The sequence below is a fragment of the Arachis hypogaea genome, chromosome 11, assembly GCF_003086295.3.
Source record: "Arachis hypogaea cultivar Tifrunner chromosome 11, arahy.Tifrunner.gnm2.J5K5, whole genome shotgun sequence".
Lineage (NCBI taxonomy): Eukaryota > Viridiplantae > Streptophyta > Magnoliopsida > Fabales > Fabaceae > Arachis > Arachis hypogaea.
Genome location: NC_092046.1, coordinates 121,084,185 through 121,102,560, shown reverse-complemented (window position 1 = coordinate 121,102,560; position 18,376 = coordinate 121,084,185). Strand labels below are relative to the sequence as shown.

Genomic DNA, 18,376 nt, shown 5'->3' with positions numbered 1-18,376 from the left:
TAACACGAAGATATTTGGATGTAATACGAAGATATTTGGGTGTATTATTTAAGAATTTTCTATGTATATTTGCTGATAAGTTCTGCATAATTTAAAACTCATCATCATTATCATCATCGTCATCTTCTTCTTCTTCTTCTTCTTTTTTCTTATTCATCTTTTTTTCTTGTTTTATTTTCTCAAGTTTCTTCTTGTTTTATTATTTTAACAAGAATAAAAATAAAAAAAATCAAACAAAGAAGATGAAGAAATACATAATACTGGAAATTTACTTGGAAGATGATGAACTTATATTCATTCAACTAAAAGAAAGAAAGAAATAAGGAAAAAAAGAAGAAGAAAAAAATGCAGTATTAGAGGAAATATTTTTCTGTATTTGCAGTAAATTTGGGTATAACACGAAGATATTTGAGTGTATTGTTTAATAATTTTTGGTGTATGTGTGCTGATAAGTTTTAAATAATTCAAAACTCTCCTTCTTCCTCTTCCTCATCTTCTACTACTTCTTTTTTTTTTTTATCATCATCAGCATCTTCTCCTTTTTCTCTGATTCTTTTTCTTTTTTGTTTTATCTTGTCAAATTTCTTTTTGTTTTACTCTTTTTACCCTCGGATAAAATATATTTTTTGTCCCGAAAATTTGGCAAAAGTTTCAAAAATACCCCTAAATTTTATTTTATTTCAATTTTGTCCCAAAAGTTTTCGATTTGCATCAAATATACCCTCGACAGCTAAATTTTCAAAAAATTTAGGAGGAGGAAGAGGAACGCGGGATACAAAGAGGAACGTGATTTCACATGCACGTTATGCAAGTGAATTTTGTTGGGTTAGTATTTAGTACTTATTTGGGCGCCATTTTTTTGATAAAAAAAATCTTTTTTCAATGGAAAAAGATCTTTTTTTTAGCGTGTTTGGCAAATTTCTAGTAGTAAAAGTAAAAGCACTAAAAAATAAAAAAATATCTTTTTTGAAAAGTTGTAATTTATATTTTTTTTTTAAAGATTTTTTCTTTAAAAAAAATATTTTTATATAATAAATAAATAAAAAAAATATTTTTATATATTATACCCAAATATAGTGCTTGTTTGGGTGTCATTATTTTGATAAAAAAAAATATTTTTTTTAATGAAAAAAGATCTTTTTTTAACGTGTTTGGCAAATTTCTAATAATAAAAGTAAAAGCACTAGAAAAATAAAAAAACATATTTTTTGAGAAGTTGTAATTTACATCTTTTTTTTAAAAGAATTTTTTTCTAAAAAAAAAAGATGTTTTTCATGTAATAAATAAACAAAAAAGTACTTTTATATTGTTATACCCAAACATAATTAATAAATAAAAAGATCTTTTTTTAAATGAGATATGCAAATATAAAATTACTTTTACTTTTCTATAAGATCTTTTAAAAAAAGATAACTCGAAAAAAGATCTTTTCTTATAAGCGTACCCAAACAAGATCATAATTGATAGATAAAAAGATCTTTTTGTATAAGATACCAAACATAAAATTATTTTTACTTTTTTATAAGATCTTTTAAAATAAGATAACTTGAAAAAAAATATTTTTTTAAAAGTTCACCCAAATAAATTCTTATTCATGTACCAAAAAAACTTATATGTGTAGCAGTTATCTTATTTTTTTTTATAATAATAATAATAATAATAATAATAATAATAATAATAATAATAATAATAATAAGCCGAGATATAGAAATTATTGGACGGGACGCATCGCAGGTGGCGGTGAGTGATGTTGCCCCCTTCTTCTCCGAAAAGAATCAGTCTTTCCAGTTTCCATTGCCTTAATTGTTATTAGGCCTCTTACTTTCCATCGTCTGCTAACAACCATGGACCGTCAATGGTATCCTAACCCTAACCCTAACCTGAACCACAGACCAATCCAACCCAATGTTTGCCCTTCTTGCTTCATCCCACACTTCCCCTTCTGCCCCCCTCCTCCACCCACTTCCTCCTATTACACCCACCCTCCACCACTTCACGCGCCACCGTTCCAGCCACCACCTCCCCACGCGCCCTCTTATTGGCCCCCCGACTCCGACAGAACCTTCAAGAGACAGAGAATCGATGATCCTCACTCCAATTTCTTGGAAGATGAGCGAAGGCTCAAGCTGATTCGCGATCACGGTGTTGCCCTAGCTTCGCAGCAGCAGCACCACCAACAACCACCCGAAGAGCTTCGCAACCACAGTAACTACACTACACATGTTCACCAAAACGGGTTCCCAAATTTTCCGCAAAACGGTCAATTCAGTAACGGTTCTTATGCTCACGATTCTTCTAGCGGTAGCTACCATTACCAGGCTCACACTCCTCCGCCACCACCTCATGATTTTCGAAATCTCGAAGGGAATCAGGGTCAATTGAATGGGAGAGTTGTGCAGTACCCTTACCCTTATGCCCATTCTGATAATGTGGCTCATGGGGAAGCATCCAGATTCTTCAGGGGCCAGCCTCCTCTTCCTTCTTCTCCGCCGCCTCCTCTTCCTCCAGCTGATCCGCCTATTAATCATTCTTTGCAGTTGAATGCTTCTTACTTTTCCCCACCCAAGAAACCGGGGTTTCTTTTTCCTGTTCATGGAAGTTCCCCTGCTTCTGTGGCTCCCTCTCCCTCATCGTATTCACAGGTTCCTGAAGCTCATGCGTTGCCCCGGCCTTATTTTCAGAATAAACAAGTTCCAGAATTTTCCACTAGTTTTCCTCCTGAGGTATGCTTCATGCTTCATGATTGAATAAACAAGTTACAGATTTTTTTTTTGGGGGGGGGGGGGGGGGGGTTGTAGTATGCGCCAGGTTTTTAGTTTTGACTTGCATTATGAGCAGGAACCATCTAGGCGGTTCTTGGGGGATGCTCAACCTTTTTCACTAAAGCAATTGCCTGCTGATAAACCTAAAGTCACTGATGCGTCACACTTGTTTATGCATCCACATCGAGCTTCCCGTCCTGATCATTTTGTGATCATCCTTCGAGGTCTTCCAGGTGTGTTTTCATGATGGTGTATCATTGATTGTTTAGCATTTGCTTATTTTGGATTGGAAAAGTTCATGAAAAATATCTTTATTTATTGAATTGCTATTTTTATGAAAGCCTCCTAGGCTTGTTTGGTAAAGCTTTTCCAAGAGGTGCTTGTGCTTTTACAATCACCTCATTTTGCGTTTGGTAAATTAAAAGTCCAAGTGCTTGTGCTTGCGGTTTTAAAAGTTAGGGGTGCTTTTGAAAGCACCTAAGCGGGAGCTTTTTAAAGCTGTCTTGTCTTGTGCTTACCAAATTTTATTTATTTTCCCGGAAATCCTCGTATATTTCTAACTTCTCATCCTAACCTTCACAAATTCTAACACAGTCTTCATATATTTTTTATTTACCAACCTAATCTTCATAAATTTCAACACATACATCTCTATCACATATTAGGTATAAACTTCTATCTATTTATATTATTTTTTTGTGTGTTGTTTTTGTATTTTTTTAGTAGATCTATTATGTTTGTTTTTTTTTCTGTTCTTTGAAGCGTGAAGAGGTTGACTTGGTTTATGAAAACCAATCATAAAATTTTCCCTACATGAACATTAGTCAAAATTATAATAACATGTATATACATATGTAAATATAGATATATAATCATAAGAGTAGTTTATTAGAGATATGTGTCCCATTTTTTGTGATCCGTAAAGGTGAGCCACAATATATATAGGTGGGTAATGGACGTACCTAGTACTAACATTGAATTACATACAAATTTTATTATTGACTAATGATAACTCTATATATATTAGTACAGAGAGTAAATCAAGTAAATATTTAAACTATTAGTCTCTAAAATTTGAGTTAGTATCAAAATAAAGTTTCAATTGATTCAATTATTGATTCATGAAATTTGATTCATAAATATTTAAAATTATTTTATTTTAAAATATTATATGAAATTTTAAAGAATTTAAAAAAAGAAATTATTCTTCATTATAAACGTGTTTATTATAATTTTTTTAAGTTTTAAAAGCTGTTATACCAAACACAATTGTGGTGCTTGTGCTTATTAAAAGTCATTTTTAATTTGATTTTACCAAATGCAAGTGCTGCAGCTCTTAAAAAGCTGTCTTTTAAAAGACAGTTTTCGTAAGCTACTTTAAAAAGAAAGTAAAAGCTTTACCAAACCAAGCCTTAGTGATGGATCTTATAAGTTTTTGATTTAGTGGAAGGTAAAAGTGTTAGTCATTTCCAGAGTATTTCTGTTGCTGATCTTCATGAAAGCTTCTCCTTTTGCATCTTCTTTGCCTATGAACAGAATTTTATGCTTCTTTTTGGCCCTGGGCACTGAATTTCATGGCCATTTTACATGTGATTTCGATAGGTCCTTCTGTTGATATCTTTGCTGTGTGTTGGTGCCCTTTCAGGTAGTGGTAAGAGCTATTTAGCAAAGATGTTGCGTGATCTTGAGGTTGAAAATGGTGGTGATGCTCCACGGATTCATTCAATGGATGATTATTTCATGACTGAGGTTGAAAAGGTTTGTGCTTACACACACACTGTCCTTCCTATGTTTGTTTTGATTAGGTCTGATGGAGACTGTATCAACACTTTTTTTTTAAACAGGTTGAGGATAGTGATACTTCAAAGTCTTCAAGTTCCGGCAGAAGCAAGAAACTGGCAACAAAGAAGGTCATGGAGTATTGTTATGAACCTGAAATGGAAGAGGTAGCTGTTTCATTTCATGGACATTTCACATTCATTCTTAGAACATGACTTTTGTTGAAGTGCTGGTGAAATGATTGCTTCTTCTTCTTTGGGTTGGGTTAGCTTGGGTTGGGTTTTTTTGTGTGTTGGTTGGGGGGCTGTGGAGCTTGTCCTGTGCGGGACAGAGATGCTATGTTTGACATTCTTTGACAGAATTGGTATGCACTGGACAGTGAAACTTAACTTTTTACACCACAAATTGAGCTAACCTTGGATGTAATATGGTTGCAAATTGAGAATTAGGCCATGGCAGCCTTGTTGCAGGAGAATTTTTTCTTTTTCTTTCATTCCTTTATTTTAGATACTTCTCATCAATAAAAATCATTTTGTGGTGTCATGTTATCCATATAATCAATCCCATCTACTGACAGGGCTTAGTGGTTGTTGTAATCTTTACATATGTTTCTTAATCGTGATAGAAAATCTCAGTATATTTGTAGTCTACAACATTCTACACTTGTTTGTCATAGATGACTTCTGTTCAAGTCCTCTGTGAATACCAGTTGACTTGACAAGGACTTATTTACCAGATCGACATTTTCCTTCTATTTTCCGTAATTGCAGGCTTATCGGTCAAGCATGTTGAAAGCATTCAAGAAAACTGTTGAGGAGGGATCTTTCACATTTGTCATTGGTATGCATAAAAGAAAAATTATGTATTGAAGCTACTCTTTAAACAAATGATTCCACATTTAATGGTTTTAATATAATTATATGTCATAATTATAGTCTTGTTTGAAAATTCTGCATTGTGTTGTAAGTTCCGCACTCATTTCTGTGACAATGTCTTTGTATATTTTGTCTTGACTGCATTGCACTAAGTGCTGACTTAGACTTAATATCTTCCAGAGAATGAATTTATTTGAACTTCTCCTAAATAATAATGACTTCTTAAGGAAACTGAAAGGAATAAAACGGAAGTATTTAGGTGAATTACAAAAGTTTTAAGCATAGAAGACAAAGTGGTCAGGTAGTCTGTTCTGGCTTGCTGTGGAATGTGATAAGTTTAATGATCTAGTTTCGTTTTAGATTCAATAGAGATGCAGTGCCCATGCACTGCCTATTTGTTCACTAACTACAGATGCAGTTTTGTTCGACAATTGACCCTTTTCTTGGTGGTATTTGTGCCTCGTCTTAGTGGATGACCGCAATCTGCGGGTTGCTGATTTTGCTCAATTTTGGGCAACTGCAAAGGTATATCCTTAATTCTTTCTTTCTCGCAACATCTGCAATGTGTGCTCAAGACGACCCAAAATTTTTATGTAATACTCTTTCCAATCTTTCAATTTCCCCTCAAAAATAGGTGATGAAGTGGTTTAGGCAAAGACATGTTTCATGTGCCTTGTGTTTATAAGATTTCTTAATTCTCATTATGATTTTTATGTGAAACAGTAGATAAAGTTGAGGGAGAACTAGTTTATACAAATAGTATTATTAATTGTGAACAACCAAGCTGAATAGTTGAAAATCCTCTATATGTTCTGAACACTCTCATGTTGTTTATCTGGTTTAATTCCAGACTTTGTATACCCATTTTATGCATAAGGATGCCATGGAAGATTGATATCTAAATGTTAACAAAGGGATTCTTGCATAAACTTAGGTGCATAGGACAATAAATTATTGAGATGTTTTTATTCATTATAGTTAATCTTCCATAACTATAGTAGTTTACTCATATTAAATATTGACATGTCAAAAAATGTTTAGTCTAGTGCACTGAATGCAATGGATTTCTGCAAAAAGTTCTATTTAATTGGGAGGGATGGTGCTACTTCTTGTGTATCACTTGCTCATTATGAAGTGAGGTGCTTGCAACTGAAGTTCAAGCTATCATTTTTCTGAATTAAAAGATTTGGTCATTTGAATTGCATGCTTGAATGCCAGTGACTGATCAACTGTTATGATCATTAATACTTATTTTTTCCCTAAATAAATCTACAAATTAAATAGCAGGTGCCCAATATCTGTTGCTTCAATATGTTTCCTTTTTTCATATTATTTCCTCATCTTTTCAGAGGTCGGGCTATGAAGTGTACATTTTAGAGGCAACTTACAAGGATCCTGTGGTGAGTTTAGTTGTTCTTTCCAACACTGAATATCATTTTGTTTTGCTTCTGGGTTTCAATGGACTAATGATTGTAATATTTGTTTGGTGGCTCAATGGTAGAGAAGAATTTTCATCTTTCCTTTTGCCCTTTCAGAATTTGGGATTAGCCATTTAGATAATGGATTCTCTTGTTTTGCCTGTTTTGTTGCTGATCAATCATTGACTAGGCCATCTGCGCAAATTTCTTTGTTCTGTGTTTTACACTTTTCTCCCTATACTCAGGGTTGTGCAGCAAGGAATGTCCATGGATTTACACAGGAAGACATAGAAAAGATGTCTAGGCAGTGGGAAGAGGCTCCTTCCTTGTATTTGCAGCTTGATGTCAAGGTTTGGTGTATTTAGTATTATTTGGGTTGAAGTTTTGGGATTATAGGCCATAACAATACTGGTGTTAACTTTTTTTTTTTTTTTTATTCATTGCTTCTTACTTTTGTCTTCACTGTGTCTCTTACTGGCTTCCCAGTCATTATTTCATGGAGATGATCTAAAGGAAAGTAGAATTCAGGAGGTATTTGTAACTTCTTGATATATTTTATCTTGCAAGCCTATCCCAACTTCTTTCACATAACACTCTGGAGTGACTGGTTCGTATGTCATATATTCCAGGTAGACATGGATATGGAAGATGATATTGGAGATGCTTTGCCTGCAGCACAAGGAAGAGAAGCCGAGAAAGTTGTTGACCCTCTTGTCAGGGATGACACAAGTAGTGTCCTTTAGCCCATTACCGTTTTATGGTTGTATTTCACCTATGCTATTAGTGTCATTTTTTAGGTGCATTGGATCAGTCTTACCCAACCATAGTGTAGCTGGGTTCCTTCTATAATGTTGTAAAAGTTTATGCTAGCATAGAGTTATTTTAAATTATCAATAAATAACTAAAAAAGAATGCCAGTGTTTAACTTGGAACTTGAAAAATTAGTATTCAGGCTAATATTTGAGTCCAGTTGGTATCTGTTAATCCATTTTCATTGGCTTGACTTGGTCTGATTGCAAAGTCAATATACTTAAGGGAGTAATATAGAATTTCTGAAGACTGTTGACTAAATACAGATTTTTATGCAACGAGTCATCATAATCATAGTTCAAGGAAATTAGATTCATAATTTTTTGTTTGGTTGCTTTCTTTTCTTATTTATTTTAATTGAAGTAAACAAATATTGCTGTTGTTATCTTCTATGATGACAAGCAAACCAGGTTTATCTCACTAGGTTGGGTTACATGGCTCTATGTTTCATCCAAAAACAATTGCTTTAGTTCTCTTATTATCACTTTTTGTTCCCTGGATTTGGATCTTAAACTGTATTATATATAATGGAGGTTTATTGCATAGTAAATAGGATTTCTGGTGTATCACCTCTTCAATATTGATGACTCTCTGTGCTATACTTCATAATATCTTCATAATGTTTTGAGTAAAGTTTTATGGGATGCTTTTTCTTGTTTGTCTAGCATGTCTTTTCATTGTTGTTAGCCCTTTAAAATATAGGTTCAATTAAGGAGGATGTGAAGGGAGGGGATGCTGAAGGGGAGCATCCAACAGAAGTCAGGGAATTGGGCAAAAGCAAATGGTCAGAAGATTTTGGTGAAGATGACACTGATCAAACTGAAGGTATGAGGGGCAATATTAATGCTCTATCTGGGTTAATTCATCAATATGGCAAGGAACGAAAATCTGTACATTGGGGTGATCAGGTATGATACGTATGATCATGTTTGATACATTTGAAAGCTTGGGCCTGTTCGGATTGTGTTTATGTTTTCTAATTTTAGGAAAAGGTGAAAATAGGAAGTGAAACAAAAAATAGGATCTTAGTGTTTCACTGTTTTTTCTTCACAAAATTTTAGAAACAAAAAGCACTGAAAATGAAAACAGAAAATGTTTTCTTAAACCAAACAGGCCCTTTGAAGTTCCATTTGAAGACTGTTCTAGTTTCATACTTTTGTAGCAAAAAAATGCATATTTTCTTTTCCGGTTTTCTTTTTGGGTTGAATAGGAGGTAGGGGAAGGGGGATGGTGCAGGGATTAAACCATGACATCAAGTACACAGGAAAGAAAATATCTCTGTAGTTTTCTGTTTTCTATATTTATACATACATGTTTTATTCCCATCCTTGGTTTCTGCTTTGTTATCATGATTCATTTTTACCCTTGAGGTCTCTGAGAAAGGGGAGTCGCACATATTGCAATTATTTATATATAAGTTCGAAATATGGCCACAACAATAACAGTGGTACAGCTTTTGAGGCTTTTCCATTGTACGTGTTTCCTTAATCTCAGCACCCCCACCCTTGTGCCTTGAATTATCATTTCAGGCTGGCAAGTCAGGGTTCTCAATAGGAGCTGCAAGGAAGTTAAATGGTTTGTCTTTAGTGATTGGACCTGGTGCTGGATACAACCTGGTTAGTTTCTTGCTTTGTATCTTCATTTTCATTTCACTACTGTTCTTTGATTTTCCTTTCTATTCAGTGTTTTCTGATATCTGTGCAACATATTCGGTTTCACGGTTTTCTACTTCCATTTTCCTACTTTTCTTTACAACAAAGTTAAGGCTTTGTTTGGTTTTTGCTTTTATTTTTCGTGTTTTACACTTCAGTTACCCATTTTCATATTTTCCCTTAACAAAATCTTAAAAATGATAACACTAAGGGTGAAGATAAGCACACACCCAATTTAACTAATGACACACCCTTTGTGTATGGACAAAAATATTATTTTTTCCCCCCACTAACTATTTCTCTCTTGGAAGCTTTTTGTAAATGAAGACGCAGAGCATAAACGGCATTATCGTCACATCTCCACCCTCTGTAGTTGCCTCCACTGTTGCTGGTCATCACTACTTGCAAATCCGTCTCCTTCTCAGTCGCCTTCTCCCTCTCTAACTCGGTCCCCTTCTACTTCCTCGAATCCGTTTCTTTAATTAAAAATATTTTATGTGGGTGAGAGAAGAGGTGCTGGTGGGGTGAGAGAAGAGGTGCTGGTGAGGTGACAGATGAGAGGCAAGGTGGAGGTAGGGTGGGGGTGGATGAGGGTGGGGTTTGACGTGGATGGGGGTTGATGGGGTGGTGTTGGAGTGGGATCCCGGTGGTAGGGGAAAAAACAAGAGAATTGTATGAAATATGAACACAGTTTCCATGGAGTGGAATGTTGATGTAAGGATGGTTTCAAAGTCCTAACTTTAGGTGATCGATTAAAAATTTAGGAGGGCAGGAGAGTAAGGTTGTTTAAAAGATAAGAGAAGAGGGGGGGGGGGGTCTGCCTTCTGGGAGTGTTTTTAACATGTGCATGTCGGCTGGAATTCCTTGCAGTGGCAGGATGATGAGGATAGAATTGGTCTGCGCTTGACATGAGACCTCAATATCGGGACTCCCTCTGTGATATGCTTCTGTCTGGTTGTTTGTCTAGGATTTGCTATTTTATGCTTATCTGTAGTGCTGTGCTTTTGTTTTGTTTTTGGTAGGATTGTGTTGTTTATTGATGCCTTCTTGTTGTTAGGCAACTTCTGTGCTTCAATTTTTAGTTTTTGATATTCTATTTTTCTGAATCAAAAGAAAAGAGTTAGAGGGAATAAAATAAAACAGTAAGGGATGTTTTTGTCCATACAAAATAAAGGGTATGTCATTATTTAAATTGGGTGTGTGCTTAGCTTCACCCTAGCACTAAAGATAATCAGAAACCCAAGTTTAAGAATTTGTTAAGAATTCTATTTGCTGAAAATATATATATATATATATATATATATATATATATATATATGAGATCAAGTATGGAATTCTGTTTACTCACTTTGAAATTGAGTATCCGTTTCCCCCCTTTTCTTGCTAGGATTGGAATATATATATATCAACTAAGTTTTTGGTTTGGGTTTTTGGTTTTGTACAGAAGTCAAATCCATTGCATGAAGAGGAGAGCCTAACCCATAATAGCAGGGAGCCGAAGAAGGGCAGCATATTTCAAGAACAAATCCGTGCTGAACGTGAGTCTTTCAAAGCTGTTTTTGACAGACGACGGCATCGGATTGGTGGACTCAGTTTGGAGGAGGACTGATTCAGAATTTTTGGCTTACCAAGTATGATTCATGCACAACATATTGAATTTATACCTTATTATTGGACTAAGTCCATGTAACTGTGTAAGAAGAAAAGTTGATATGTTGGTTGGCTGGAAAAAGAACGTTTTCCCAGCGTCAGTTTTTTGTGAATGATGTTGTAAACTTTTATCAGAATGCTGATACGAAGTATACATATATCTGAATCTGATAGGTCACTCCGGTACCTTTGTATATTAGGCTTTCATTTCTTATACATTGTATCGTATTTGATATTTATATATTGAAAAAAAAAAGTGAAAATATTTCTTGGATGAAGATAGATGAATATATTAGGAATACTTGCTATTATTAAATCGAACTCTTTACAATATGAACACTGATATATGGATTGCTAAGTGCTTCCATGCCTAGAGATAACAGGCTTGCTCTAACTTACATGTACAACTCTCACTTTAACTTGTTCTCCTCTAATCCTATATTATGATCAAAGGGAAAATGGAAGAGAAAATAAATGAAAAATAGAAAACACTAAATAAGCACAAGAACTCTGATCTGATACTTTGCTCAGCATGGCTTGTGTACTACACATTTGAGAGGACCTGCAAAGCGAGTGAGACTTGATGTGAAACTCCCAGGCTTTGCAGTAATACCTCCTGATTTGGGAAAATTTGTAACCTTCGTCCCAGACTCAACAAAGAAGGCTCCATTCAGCATTAAGTCACCCTCTGATCTCCAATTCCAATTTTTCCACACACTTTGAGGAGCATAATCCCTCTTGGTAACCTAAATCACCAAGCACAGCAATGTTATAGTTTTCTTATTTGCAATTTGAATATTCACATGGAAACAAATAATTCTTCACTTTATATACCTCTTTTGCAGCTGGGTTTGGAGGTGCGATAAATCGGTTGCCCTGGCTGACGATGGTGGGATGTTGGCTACCACCGACGGCATACATAAGCCAGTGAGTGTAGTCATTGTTGACAATATGGAAGAAACCCCATCTGCACCTTGGCATCCTCTGCACCAATCCTTGCCCAAAATGGTTGAATGCCAATGTTACTTGCATGATTTGATCTCCTGAGTAGGCATCACTTGCACCAAGTAATATAACCTGCATGACACAATACATGTAAGCATATAACAATATTTCTGCAGAAAAAGGATGTAACAGAAAGTGATGATGTAATTTACATCATTATGGCGAGTCATGTGGCAGTTGGATATGGTAATAGCTGTTGATCCAGCAACGGCATCAATAAGTCCATCATCACAATTTGACAGAGAAACATGATCAATCCAAATGTTTGTAGCTCCAAACAATGAAAGCCCATCCCCATCGCTCTCAGTGCGGATTCCAAAGTGGTCGACCGAGTCTCTTATCATGCCGCCGGCATGTTTCCTGATGCCGTGAATATGCAGTCCATGAACGATTATGTTCTTCACAAACTGTAGCGTCATTTGGGCACCATTGGCAATGTGAACATTGGCACCACGTGCATCTATGGTCTTGTGACTAGTGACTATAAGCTCACTACTAAGCTTGATGGTCATGTCATGTTTAAAAATGATCCACAATGGCTCCTTCTGAATCACTGCGAATCGCAGAGTCCCAGGTTTCGGGTTGAGGAGATCATGATCTGAGGGATCATTGACAACGTAGATTTTGCCACCTTTGCCGCCCGTCGTGCCATGGCCGAAACCAATAGCACAGTCTGCTAACCGTTGGCGGTTTTTCTCCCAATTGGGGTCACATCTCCAGCAACGGTCAATGGGATTTGTAGCCATACATGGACCTTTGTATTTGGCGGATAAACCCCTTCTCGTTTTATTGGAACCTTTAAGGACCCTGCTCCATAACAATTTATTATCATGTGCAAAACATTCTCACTACACACACAAAGGTTTAAAATAACATACTATCACAATTTCTTTTGACACAATTCAATAATATTAAGGTAAAAACTCAGGTAAAGTCGACTTCACGTGAAGTTGATACCTGAGAACCGTTAGATGATTTCATCTAACAACTCTCAAGTATCAACTTCACGTGAAGTCTACTTTACCTGAATTTTTACCTAATATTAATTACGACAGAATAATTCTTTCAAAAAATTATACTAGGTAACTTATTTTTCATCCAATGTATCCACTATCCAATATCCATGGCTCGCTGAGTCAATGGGGTTCAGGTATGATTTACACTCATTTAATAATAAATGATAGATGATAGTGTTCATGTTTTCAGTGACGGAACTTAGGGAGGCCCGCATAGACCATGCTCATATATATATTATTTATTTTTAGTTAAGTGTTTATTAAACATAATTTTGGTATAAGTATATTTAATTTTATTTTTAAAACAAGTTAAATTTAAAAAGTTAAAAGCTAAAAATGTAATAGATTTTTTTAGAAAAAAGTAATATTAACTATATTTTTAATCCTAGTCTCCTTAGTGTTAGAATTCTGATTGTCAACACAATGAAACAACTATTGGAGATGATCCAAATCCACTTTTTAATAACAGAAATGATGTTTGACGAAAACAAAGACATGAATGCTATCACAAGAGAAATAAATAAGCTCACCAAATGTTTGCACATGTTTTTAGTGTGGCAACCATTTTAGAAAAATAAAAATGAAAAAGGGAGGAGAGAAAAGAAAGTATTATACCGAATAAAGAATTTGTTGCATTATTATAACAAACTAATGCAAGCTTGAACTTGAACTCAAACATATGATTTATGAGAAATTCTGATTTATATATAGTGCTGTAGATAATTTATCGTTACATGTATGTGATTCATACAAAAAATGAGACAAAATAGTTAGACATACTTGTTGACATGTTGATTGAATTCATCAGTGACTGCCTCAGGGTTTGGCTTGAAAGCCTTGCGAGCTGCTTTTTTGGCTTCTATAGATCGCTCCATCCATACTTGGTCGAATTCAGCTATATTAGCATTTAAGGTAGGGAACACACATAACAACACCAATATAAGCATTTTACCTTCCATTAGAACAATTTTTCCCCCTTAACTCTTTTCTCTTCAATGTCCTTTGTGCATTTCCCTTTGTTTCTCAATTGATAATTTATTTAGCTTTCAATGTTTAACTTGTACTTCTTTATTGGCCTTACTATATAGATCCTTTTGAGATTGGTTCTTACAACAACAATAGAAGTAGGTGCGTGGGTTTCGGTTCATATGATCTATATTTGCGTGATTATAAGCCTTTTAGGCACGGTAGGAATAAAAGCATTGAATCCTCCAAATTGTATACATCAGCCATATGAATCTAAAATAAGATCAAAAAATCCAAAAATGAATAGTTATGAGGAAAGCTTGGAAAGCCTTTGCTTTGAGCGATTTCCTTTTGCTCTCTTTGCTTTCTGCACCTAATTTTTTTTTTCAGTGAAATTTTGACTGCATAAGATTGATTAAATAAGATTTTATCAGCGAATGAGACCTTTTCGCCCACTCTATCGGTATTTGACATAGCTAACCGTTTCAATCATTGTGATTTTTATTTTAAATAAATAAAATAAATATAAAAATTATGAATTTAGACGTACTAAAAGAATTATAGTTTTTCTATTTATTATCTATCAAGTTGGCGGTACATATAAAATAGTTATAAACATATTTCGTTTGCAATGTCAGGGCAAAGTTAGACCTTTTTTAAAGGACTCAAATTTTTTAAGAGGAAAAAATTAATGGATAATTTTAATATTTTTTATTTATTTAATGATATTGTTAAGGTGATTTAATATATTAAATAAAATAATTATTTACTTATTTAATATAATAATTTGGCTGCTAATTTTTCTATTTTTAACTATGTTATTAATCTTGATCTTTCTTATTTCAACGAAAGTGAGTCATAAACTTCTTTCAATATATAAGAAAGAACATATCCAATTTAAAAATATGTTGCTTATAATGAATAAAAAATCACAATACCAATACTTATTTTGTCTATAAATTTTTGGAGGAGGTGAGATTTACAAAATAAAAAAATACTTGGCGAACATAATTGGAGACGTTAAAGATGTTCTAAAGTTTCATATAATGTGAAAAAAAAAACAGAAGAAAAGCTTATTGAAAGAAATCTAGAGTAACAAAAGTGAGCTTTAGTGAAGATAGTGATAATAACATGACGAATGTAATTGATGAAGAAATAGCGTAAAAAGAAGAATAACAATGTACTTCAAGTTTGCTACCATCTAATAAAAAAGTATTTGGAGACGATAAAAAAAAGAAAGCCAAAGTCATTTCTTTTATGTTTGCACCAAGAACAATTCTAGGAGCTCAATCAAGTATTAAAAGTGTTTTTCAAAATAAAGAAGCGATACATGAGGTTGATAAGCGGGTTTGTTAGGTAGCTTTTGGATTGTAGAATTTTTTTCAATGTAATTATGTCACCATTTTTCAAAATATACCGGATGGTGTTGCTGGTATTGAATCTGGTTATATGGATCCTTCTTATGATAACTTATGAGTCTACTTATTGACTAATCCTAAAGGAAAATATTAGATGTTAGTTGATAGTAATAAGAGTGCTTAGGGAGAAACTGAATGCACTCTCATGGCTGATGGTTGAATAGACCAAAGACAAAAAATATTGATTAATTTTTTAGTGTATTGTTCTAAAAATTTGTGCTCTATGAAATCTATAGACACTTTAAATCTGGTAAATAATGCTTTAAAGTTGTGTAATTTATTTTCTGAAGTGATTGAATGGATTAACCCTAATGATATTGTGCATGTTGTGACTATAACGCGATTAATTATGTTGCCACTGGTAGGCTTATCAATATAAAAATATGAGAATATCTATTGGTCACCATGTGTTATTCATTGCCTTAATCTTATTTTAAAAGATATAAGCAGTATAGTGCATATTTCTAACCTTGCATCACATACTTCAAATATTACAGTATTTGTATATAATTATGTGGTCTTTTTATATTGGCTTAGAAAAAGGCCTACTTAAAAAGAGATTTTCATCATGGTGCAACTCGTTTTGCTATTGTGTTCATCACATTAAAGAGCATTTTTAAACATAAAACTGATTTACAAGCATTGATGTAGATTTATACTTTAGTGATCACAAATTAGGAAGAAGTATTAATGGTAGAGCTGTAAGTGTGATTATCTTGGATAGCAAATTTTGGAATGATTGTTTTACTGTGTGTAAATTTGTGAGTCCTTTGATTAAATTGTCGAAAATTGTTGATGCTGATGATAAATCATTTTTGAGATATGTATATGAAAAAATGTTAAGTAAGGAAGATGCAATCAAAGAGATAAACATTTGAAGAAAGTCCTTCATGCAACAGCTTATTTCCTAAATTATGCTTTCTTTTTTTATGAAAATTATAAAGAAGTACCTAATATTATACGAAATTTACTTGATCTTGTTATTTTGTATTGCAAGTGTAACAATTTGAATTCAGTTGAAGCATTGAAAAAAATATACTTATATAACGATCGAAAGAAAAGTTTTGACAGACCATAAGTTATTCGAGCTGCAAGAAAACTTAAGCTTGATAAGAATATTTGTTTAATAATTTGTTTTGTGTTTTCATTTTCTTAATTGATAACTAATAGTATGTTATAGATTTTTAATTCATAGATGAACGGTGGAAGTTGTTTGGTAGTTCTGCTCCATATTTATAAAGGATAGTTGTTCATATTCTTAGTCAAGCATCTACTTTTTCTGGGTGTAAAAGAAATTGGAATTTTTTTTATCAAATTCATACAAAAAAGAAAAAAATATATTGGAGCATGATAAATTAAATGATATTGTGTATGTTACTTATAATTTGCATCTTAAATCTAGATAATATATGTTTCATTTTATATCATATCATTTCATATGCAAATTTTATGATAACAAATTTGTAAATTATTAATCTTTTATATATATTGTATCTTAATTTTTTAAGAAGAAAAAACAAAAAAGAAAACAAAAGGTACAATATGATCCAATTAATTATGAAAGTATTAATTTTATTGATTTTTGGGTGATGGAAGTGGTTGTAGAGAAAGAGCCTGATTTTTTTAATAATATAAAAGATTTATTACGTGAGTATTATAGTTTATTTTCTGATAATTTATTAGAATGTTATTAGTTGTTTTTTTTTATTACTAAAGATAGGAGACTCGAACCCGCAACCTCTTAATAGAATATGGGGAGACTATGCCATTTGAGCTATAACTCATTGGCATAATGTTAACATAATGATAATATGTGTATTTTATTAGATGATATTAATGCTGATTTATATCGAAATGGTAATGGTAGTAGTGGCCTTTATGCTGCATCTTTTGATTCTTCTACTCAAGAGGGTGGAAATGAAGGTGAAGATGATTGCAAAGCATTAAATCTGTAGTAAGTTTTTGTAGATTCTGATAATTGATGATAAACTTTTGTGTTGGCATTTCATATTTAAAAATTTTCTTTTATTATTTGACTTTTGAATTTATACTTTGATAAGATTATAAGACTTTGGTTGATGACATTTCATATAATGCTTTAAATTTGGAAGATATTTTAAAGTTTGTATTAGACTAGAATTATGTTTTAGGGTGTTTATTTAAAATGGTAAAGTACTAAATTGGTCCCTTACGTTTGGGTCTAATCTTGTTTTGGTCTCTAAGATTTAAAGTATCTTATTTGAATCCAAAAAATTTTATTTAATTTTAATATAGTCTTTCTATGAAGTCAATATTAAATAATTACCAAACCTTAATGTCCTTCCCTAAAAAAGAAGTAGAGAGGCACAGGATCAGCCGCGGATGCATTACCACGAGCCACTGATGGCCTTAGTTCAAACACATGGAGAATATCTTCGAGAACACGCTTTTCGCGAAAAAGTTTGCTGGTGGCGATGAGGACAAGGCTATCGTCACCTCTACTGTAGGGAACTCCCCTCGACAACTAAAGAGTTTGATTATATAAGTTCTGAAAACTGACTTTTGTTAATTATTTAACATTGACTTCACCGCAGGATTACATTGAAGCTAAATAAATATTTTTCTTGGATTCAAATAGGATACTTTAAACCTTAAGGACCAAAACATGATTAGACCCAAATATAAAGGATCAATTTAGTATTTTATCCATTTATAATTTATTTATTATTTTATATTAAAATAATTTTTCCAATTGAACCCGGTTAAACTGGTTAGACTAGTAAACTAGTAATTAGAACAATTTAAACCTTGACAAAAAATAATGTTCTATGAACACTCTTATATCTATAAATTTTATATTTATTTTATTTATTTAAATAAAAAATTCTAATTTTTAAATAATTATAGTAATATTATGAATTTTTAAATTTTACTCTTTTTTACTAAGATACTATGAAATTATAAAACTAAGACACTTTAAAATTGTGATCTATTTCAAATTTTCTCTTTTTTGGATTCTAACTTCTTATTTCTTTGGTGTGGAGTC

General features: G+C 33.1%; 2 protein-coding genes across 3 annotated transcripts; one reads left to right on the top strand and one right to left on the bottom strand.

Moving 5' to 3' along the window:
* The first annotated feature begins 1,695 nt into the window (after nt 1-1,695).
* Nucleotides 1,696-11,224, top strand: LOC112722460 (uncharacterized). 2 transcript variants are annotated; one of them, XM_025773483.3, is made up of 13 exons: nt 1,696-2,723; nt 2,839-2,995; nt 4,408-4,520; nt 4,607-4,708; nt 5,312-5,381; nt 5,886-5,941; nt 6,766-6,816; nt 7,080-7,184; nt 7,321-7,365; nt 7,464-7,563; nt 8,347-8,552; nt 9,174-9,260; nt 10,741-11,224. In XM_025773483.3, the coding sequence occupies exons 1-13, from the start codon at nt 1,845-1,847 to the stop codon at nt 10,903-10,905; spliced, it is 2,136 nt and encodes a 711-aa protein (XP_025629268.1). In that variant the 5' UTR covers nt 1,696-1,844; the 3' UTR covers nt 10,906-11,224. The 2 variants fall into 2 exon arrangements, with proteins under 2 accessions (XP_025629268.1, XP_025629269.1); XM_025773484.3 differs by having other exon boundaries at nt 1,700-2,723; nt 8,347-8,469.
* A 187-nt stretch (nt 11,225-11,411) lies between these two features.
* Nucleotides 11,412-14,005, bottom strand: LOC112722461 (pectate lyase-like). Its single transcript, XM_025773485.3, has 4 exons — nt 13,748-14,005; nt 12,104-12,758; nt 11,781-12,023; nt 11,412-11,692 (listed from the first exon to the last, which is right to left on the bottom strand). The coding sequence occupies exons 1-4, from the start codon at nt 13,924-13,926 to the stop codon at nt 11,474-11,476; spliced, it is 1,296 nt and encodes a 431-aa protein (XP_025629270.1). The 5' UTR covers nt 13,927-14,005; the 3' UTR covers nt 11,412-11,473.
* Between the last annotated feature and the right edge of the window lie 4,371 nt (nt 14,006-18,376).

What these genes read in the sequence shown, in the direction of transcription:
- LOC112722460 (XM_025773483.3), top strand. Translation starts at nt 1,845, where the DNA reads ATGGACCGTCAATGGTATCCTAACCCTAACCCTAACCTGAACCACAGA. An exon ending in AGGAAAGTAGAATTCAGGAG is followed by an intron (nt 7,366 to 7,463) that starts GTATTTGTAACT and finishes CATATATTCCAG; the next exon opens with GTAGACATGGATATGGAAGA. An exon ending in CTGTACATTGGGGTGATCAG is followed by an intron (nt 8,553 to 9,173) that starts GTATGATACGTA and finishes TTATCATTTCAG; the next exon opens with GCTGGCAAGTCAGGGTTCTC.
- LOC112722461 (XM_025773485.3), bottom strand. Translation starts at nt 13,926, where the DNA reads ATGGAAGGTAAAATGCTTATATTGGTGTTGTTATGTGTGTTCCCTACC. An exon ending in TTCAATCAACATGTCAACAA is followed by an intron (nt 12,759 to 13,747) that starts GTATGTCTAACT and finishes GTTATGGAGCAG; the next exon opens with GGTCCTTAAAGGTTCCAATA. An exon ending in CAAACCCAGCTGCAAAAGAG is followed by an intron (nt 11,693 to 11,780) that starts GTATATAAAGTG and finishes TTGGTGATTTAG; the next exon opens with GTTACCAAGAGGGATTATGC.